At 31.4% G+C, this 7,194-nt stretch overlaps 3 protein-coding genes across 3 annotated transcripts; 2 read left to right on the top strand and 1 right to left on the bottom strand.

The window, feature by feature from the left end:
- Positions 1-2,304: 2,304 nt before the first annotated feature.
- LOC136979012 (leucine-rich repeat neuronal protein 3-like) lies at positions 2,305-3,006 on the top strand. Its single transcript, XM_067274891.1, has one exon. It carries the CDS (start codon positions 2,305-2,307, stop codon positions 3,004-3,006), a length of 702 nt encoding a protein of 233 aa, XP_067130992.1.
- A 31-nt stretch (positions 3,007-3,037) lies between these two features.
- LOC136979013 (leucine-rich repeat-containing G-protein coupled receptor 6-like) lies at positions 3,038-4,084 on the top strand. The gene has a single exon (XM_067274892.1). The coding sequence runs from the start codon at positions 3,038-3,040 to the stop codon at positions 4,082-4,084; it is 1,047 nt and encodes a 348-aa protein (XP_067130993.1).
- Positions 4,085-4,253: 169 nt separating this feature from the next.
- LOC136979014 (zinc finger BED domain-containing protein 5-like) lies at positions 4,254-6,026 on the bottom strand. Its single transcript, XM_067274893.1, has one exon. It carries the CDS (start codon positions 6,024-6,026, stop codon positions 4,254-4,256), a length of 1,773 nt encoding a protein of 590 aa, XP_067130994.1.
- Positions 6,027-7,194: the final 1,168 nt, after the last annotated feature.

The raw sequence follows: 7,194 nt of genomic DNA on the forward strand, positions 1-7,194 counted from the left end.
TTTTTATATGTTTTAAATAAGAAATTTTCTTTTTCTTTTATTATAGTTATATCTAAAAAATCAATTTTATTATATTTTTCTAATTCTATATCAAATTTTATATATTAGTTTATGTTATTTATTGTATCAAAAATTATTTTTTCATTGGTTATCTGGTTGTTAAAAATTAATAGGTAATCGTCTACATATCTCATTACTCTTTTCGCTCTTGGAATATTTTGTATTTTATTATCTATATCTTTCATTACCAATTCAGCCAGCTTTGGCCCCATCTTTGACCCCATCCTAACTCCATCCGTTTGTGTGTAAAAATCATTATAAACTTCAAAATAATTGTTTTTATAAGCCAATTCTACAAGAGTTATTAATTCCTGATTAATGGTTGAATTAACGAGGCTGTTTTTAACTAAATTCCATTTTATGTTCGGGTACATGTTTTTTACATCTATTTTTATTTTTTGAATTATATTAATCACTTCACCCGCATTTTTAATAATATTTTTTGAATTTTCAATACTTTTTAATTGTTGTTTTATGTAATTTTCTAAATTATATAAAATCCGATATCTAAAATTTACTATCGGTCTATATTTTTCACCTTCTTTATGTGTTTTTAAACGTATATTTAATTTTGGGGTTCTATTATTTTTAAAATTCAGTATATTATTCTTATCTATTTTCTTAATTTTATTGTTCGGATACATGTTTTTTATCATGTTCGTTAAATCTTTTTTCGTTTTATCGTATGGGTTTTTAGCTAATTTTATACATTGTACGTTGTTAATTTGTTCTTTTGTTATCGCTTATAAGTCCTTATTGTCTATTATTATCAGTTGTTTTGTTTTGTCAGCCTTAATAATAGATAAATTATTCGTGTTTAAGAAATTTTTAGTTTTACTTAAATTTATTTTATATTTATTAACTTTATGTCTATTTTTCTGGTGCAAGTGTTTTATGTCCTGTATTACAGAGTCTATAAGGTTACTTTTCTTTTCTTTTTTAATAGGTAGATCTTTAATAGTTTTATCTATATCAGCTATTAAATCTACACTTATTTTATTTGTAGGTAAGTTAAAGTTTATACCTAGGGTAAGGAAGTTTTTAATATATTTAGTGATTTGTATTTTGGTTTTATTAATAATTAAATTGTTTTCCCATTCTTTCCTTTCTCTAGGGATTGGATACCCAAAAAGTTTACGTAATTTAAATCTTTCTTATACTTATATTTATTAGCAATTGCTTTATACGGATTTTCTTTATAATCGTGTCGATGTAACGCTTTTCTTAATTGGTATTTCAGATTATTCCATTTTTTAATTTTACTCCTTATTACTGATTTTATAATTTTCCTTCCCATTTTCCAAATCATGTGTTTTGGTATAATATTTCTTATAGTTCTGCTTAATTTTAAGGTATTTGGAGTATATTCTTCCCTCAAAAAGTTCTTTTATTCTAAAATTTTGTTTTTCCTTCGATTCCTTTGCGAGTGACGATGTCAAAGTGCGGTGTCGCCGACTCGACACTTACGTAACTTGTTTTCACGACGGTTTAACTCAATAAATTTTACATTTCCTTTTTATCGACTATTTCCTTTGCCTACCAAATATAAAACGAATACAATTTATATTTATTTCATATTCATTTATGAAATTTTTATTATAATAATTTAACTGGACTCGGACAGAAACGTTTTTTTGTGTCTTAAAACAGAATTGATTAAAACCGTTCAGATACGTCTTAGAAAAAGAAAATAAATAATATTATATTCGATATCAATGTGTTTAAACGAACAAATCACTTGTAATAAATGTGCGAAACAAATTTTTTATTGGTAAAACATTCATTTAACGTTAATCCGTTAAAACATATCGTTCCTTCCAATGCAACGGAAATAAACCAGGAAATAAAGTAAACACCGTATACGTGATATTTCTGTTGGAAACCACCATTCAACGCCATCGACGTCATAATTGATCGTGTTGCCAACGTAGCAACAGTAGAGATATCGAATATTAGGAGCTCAGAATTGCCTTTCATTGTTGATTCATTTCTATGGATCGTACTTCCGAGTTTCGTCTGTCGATGTAATTGCAAGATTCGTTGGACGAGATGAGGTAGGTTGTCTTTTTTGAATCGCTATTTCTAGTGGTAAATTCTTGTCAAGAGTTTTGGAAACATTGGGAAAATGTTTCTTGCTCGTCATCGGCAGATAGCTGCTACGAATCAAAGAGCTTTTCCTTTGTTAAAATATTCAACCAGTCCTTGTCTATCAAGTGCGGCGAGGAAACGATTGATTCTCGTTTGATGCCATGTTTAGACGATAAAACTGTACAAGAGATAAAAATTGCTGATTGTTTTCTGTCGGGGATGGACTTTGGAATATTCACTTACGGGTATGCAATCGAAAAAATCCAGATAGGGCACCTGCCATTAGTGTATAAAATTATGAAGATTTTAAGCTTCGAGAGTAAAAACTTCGAGAGCGCCTCGTTTAATAACATGTCTTCTCTGCGATCTGTCGAAATAGAAAACGTCAAGACGTCGGAACTTCTAAATTTAACATTTCAGAATGTTCCTTCGTTGACTTCATTGAAAATTGAATGGTATAACTTCACTTTATTTCCGAACAAACCTTTCCGAGAGTTAATTAATCTTTCCGAATTATACATCACAAATGGCAAGTTAAGAGTTTTACCCGAAGATCTATTTTATAATCTTCACAATTTAACAGAACTGGACTTAAGTAGCAATAACATTGAATCGATTCATCCACTTGTCTTTAGAATTCTCACCAAACTCGAATTTTTGAATTTAGGAGATAATGGAATAAAGGATTTACCAAGCGACATGTTGAAAGGACTTTCTAATTTAAGGATATTTTTTATTTATGATAATAAGGGATTATTACAAATTTTGTCTGGATTCTTAAAGAAACTGCACAATTTGATTTTTTTTTTATCAAACGAGTTGTTCCATTTCTTCACTCGAAGAAGATGTATTTTCTGACTTAACCAATTTGAAAACCGTAGATTTAGAAATGAACCAAATTGAACATCTCCCGCCAAACCTTCTGAGAAACAATAAACTCTTGATAAAATTTTCCTGTTCGTATAATAAAATATCGAATCTTCCAACAAGAATTTTTCATGGACTTTCTGAACTGCGATGGTTAACGTTGCAAGCAAACCGGTTAGAAAATCTTCCCGAAAATATTTTTCACAATTTGTCGTCATTGCAGTATCTCGATTTAACATTCAATAACCTGACATTTCTACACGAAAACTTATTCCTCCCATTGACTAATTTAACGTATCTCTATCTATCTTACAACAATTTAACTAAACTTACTGGTAAGCGTCCTTTTGGCAGCAGCAAGCATCTGCGTGTTCTCGGTTTAAATTACGCAGGTTTGACAGAATGGCCGGTGATAAATTGGACAGAATACAACTTGACTCTAGTCGATTTTTCAAATAATCATTTTAATACCGTCAAATTACCAAGTTACACAAAAAATCGCGTGCAAATTTATCTGTCTAATTATAAAATCAGAACAATTTACATCGATGAGTGGAAATATGGATTTGAAACGCCGACTTATTATTTAGGTAATAATGAAATCACTTGTAACCAAGAACTGCAGCAATTCGTTTCACTCTGTAAGCCAAATATAAAACTGGCCGAGAGAATGTTTCCTCGTATAGTGTACACGAAATGTTACGGAGAAGAAAGAAAGTTGCTTGGTAATTCATCCTACGCAGTCATAGGAAATTATTGTCCAATAAAGTGCAAATGTTCTGCCGAACAAAATCACGTGATAGTGAATTGTTCCGATGAGATAATCGTCAGAATTCCCAATGTTCTCCACCCGAATGCGACGATTGTCGACTTGAGTAATAATTATATTAAAGAGTTGTCAAATATCGATTGTGTGACGTGGAGATACGTCACTCATCTGCGTCTGAGTAATAATTCTTTAAGTAATATTTCGGATTATTTTTTTTTGCCGAACCTGAAATACCTGTGGTTGGACGGAAACCGGTTAACCCAGTGTTTCCCAAACTTTTTAGGCCACGCCCCACTTTAACATTTCTAAAATCATCATGTCCCCCCCATATAATAATTTTAGTTAAAAATTTATTTTTGTTCTTTTTAGTAATATGAATGATAATTTTGAAAGCGATTTCTTACAACTGTTGTCAAAACAAAGAAACGAACTTTTAATAAATAAAAATAAGATATTTTTAAAACTTAATTTAATTTGATTTGTGGACTTGATGCTTTTTACACAGCGATTTTATATCTGGCTCAAGCTTAGTTAGCTTAAGTCTCAAATCTCCACGTTGTGTTATATCCAGACGATTTCTTTTTTTAGTCAACAAATCACTCACAGCACTAAAGCCACATTCAGCTAGATATGAAGATGAAAACGGTAATAAGAGTTTTCTTGCACATTTTGTGGTATTGGGGTATTTTGCTTCTGTTTCATCGCAAAGCCATGCCATCGCACCTTTAATATTAAATAGAGTTATTACAGATTCGTTACTTTGCAACTCCGCGAGTTCTTCTTGATATTGCAGATTGGATATATCAGCAAAATCCACCAAAACTGGTTGCACCATCCATGTCGGAAAATTCATTTCTTTTAAATCAGCAAATCTCTCTTTAAAATCCGTAATTAAAATGTTTAAATGATTAACAACTTCAAGTATTGCAAAGTCAGAAACATTACACTTGTTGAGCCAATGAAACTGTTCAAAATTTCTGTTACTTAAGTGTTTCTGACTTAATTCTAGATTTTTAACAAAACCAAATATTTTTGCTTTGGCATCGACCAGTGTTTTGCTTGGTCCTTGTAATTGCTTGTTCAATATATTTAGCTTCTCAAAAATATCGGCTAAGTAACTTACATATGCTTTGCCATTTGTTGTCAATAAGAACTTCATTTCAGGCTTATCAATTAAAAACTTTTTAAGCGAATCAAACAACTCAATAAATCGTTTTAAACAATTCCCTTTTGATAGCCACCTTACTTCAGTGTGTAGTAACAATCGTACATGGCCTTCATTTTGCTCCTCACAAAATAGCTTAAATAAGCGCTCGGTTTTAGCGCTGGCTTTTATCGAGTTAATGCATTTGATAACTGCATTTAGTGTTTCATGGAGGATAGGAGACATGTTTTTAGCCACCAAGTTTTCTTTATGAATAACGCAGTGAATAAGGGTCATTTCTGGATTATCAGCTTTCATCAATTGTAAACAACCATTTTTCTTGCCCATCATATTGGGGGCACCATCTGCAGCACACGAAATAACATTCTTCATGGGGATCTCATTGTCATCCAAGTAGCATTTGAATATGTTGTAAATGTCTCTCGATTTGGTAGTGCTTTCTAATTGTTTACAAAATAGCATTTCTTCTGCAAACTGTCCACGTTCAATATATCTAACATAAGTGATAAGAACGGCCTCACTGTCTCTTAGAGTTGACTCGTCCATCTGCACAGAAAAATTTCTGGTTTTTAGTTTCAAAACAAGTTGTTTTTCAATCTCATCGCCCATCTCGTCGATCCTTCGGCTGACAGTATTGTTACTAAGAGGCATTGCTACTACATCCTCGTCATCTTTTTCTAAAACGGTTTTCATAAAAGCAGAAATGGAGGGCTTTATTAGATTCTCCCCTATTGTGTGGCTCTTCCCTGATTTAGCAATTAAAAAAGAGATTTGGTAACTAGCCTCTTGGATACAACTATTTGTTATATTTCTAGACGTGAATATTGAAGTAATTGTCGTCCTTTTCTCGAACTTTTCCTTCAATGTTTTGAAGAAACTTAAATCTGAATTAATATAGTCCTTGTGTTTGGCCTTCAAATGTGCTTCAAGCCGACCCAATTTCATAGATTCGTTTGTCAAACATTGCTGGCATATTAAGCAAAACGGCATCCTCTCATCATTAACTGCTGGTATGAATCCATATTTCAGATATTCCTCTGAATATTGACGAACTTTCTTTTTTGTTGTTCCACTCATTTTTTATGGGCTAAAAAAATAAAATTTTGTAAAAATAATTCAATGTGACAGAGTAAACGTAAATTAAGAAAAAATTGTTTTTGTGTAGATATACATTTTGCCGCAAGTAATACTAGGGATAAACGCAAGCCCTGAAGATTCCAGAAGATTAGATTGCGGGAATTAAATTCTTATGGACTCCTTTATCAAAGACACTCCTATTAGAGATATTCAAACTAACAAAAATAGCACAATTTATTAGTTTATAAATATTATCAATAGTTTTAAACTTTAAAAACTTATATAAAAAGTTAAATGTTTAAAAAATAAACAAAAATTATTCAATACGTAAAAATTATATTTATACAACATGTATCAATAAATTCATTTAATCATATAAATGACAGACAATTAAAAATATTACGACATATAGGTGTTAAAAATATAAGAGTTAAATTCTTAGAAAAATTTTGCAAAAACGTTGTGCGACTTTAAAAGATACAAGATTTCTGCGACAAGAGATACAGCAAAGGGAAAAGCTGAAAAGTTACAGTAGTGAACCGAAAATCGGAATCAATTGGGGACTGGGGTTGTTAAGATTAGGGATTTGTTCCGATTACGGTTTATGTACGAAAAAATATATTAACCTGTCCGATGTTCAAATTTTTCTCCGTTGCGTGTCGCTTCGTGTTGAATTTTCGTCGATTTTAAGCCTAACGAAAATTTTTATAATAATAATCGAGGCTATCGTATCGTTAAAAATTATTTCTGCATTTTGTACAAACAAAATAAATATATTGAAGAATATAAAAACATGAAAATTATACTTTAGAAGTAAATTTAGTATCAAAAACGTTCGATTCAGCACGACACAGTACGACTGAAAATCGTGCCGATTACCGGCGATTCCTATTACCGGGGTTCCGATTTACGAGTCTCTACTGTACTTGCGGACTCTAATAACAGTTTAGGTTTTGATACCATCTTAAAAATTATTATAAATAATTAAAGTCCTCTATTTAAAAAATTGCTTTTTCATATTATTTGTCACCTAAAGCGTTGCGTTAAAAAAGCTCATAGCGAAGGGGGTAAATTATGTCATGTCAATTCTCAAATTGCCCCCCTCCAACCAGCAAATTGCCCCCCTGTGGGGCGTACGCCCCACTTTGGGAAACACTGGGTTAACCGA

The sequence above is a fragment of the Centruroides vittatus genome, unplaced genomic scaffold (genome assembly GCF_030686945.1).
Source record: "Centruroides vittatus isolate TY-2023 unplaced genomic scaffold, ASM3068694v2 contig_567, whole genome shotgun sequence".
Taxonomy (NCBI): Eukaryota; Metazoa; Arthropoda; class Arachnida; order Scorpiones; family Buthidae; genus Centruroides; species Centruroides vittatus.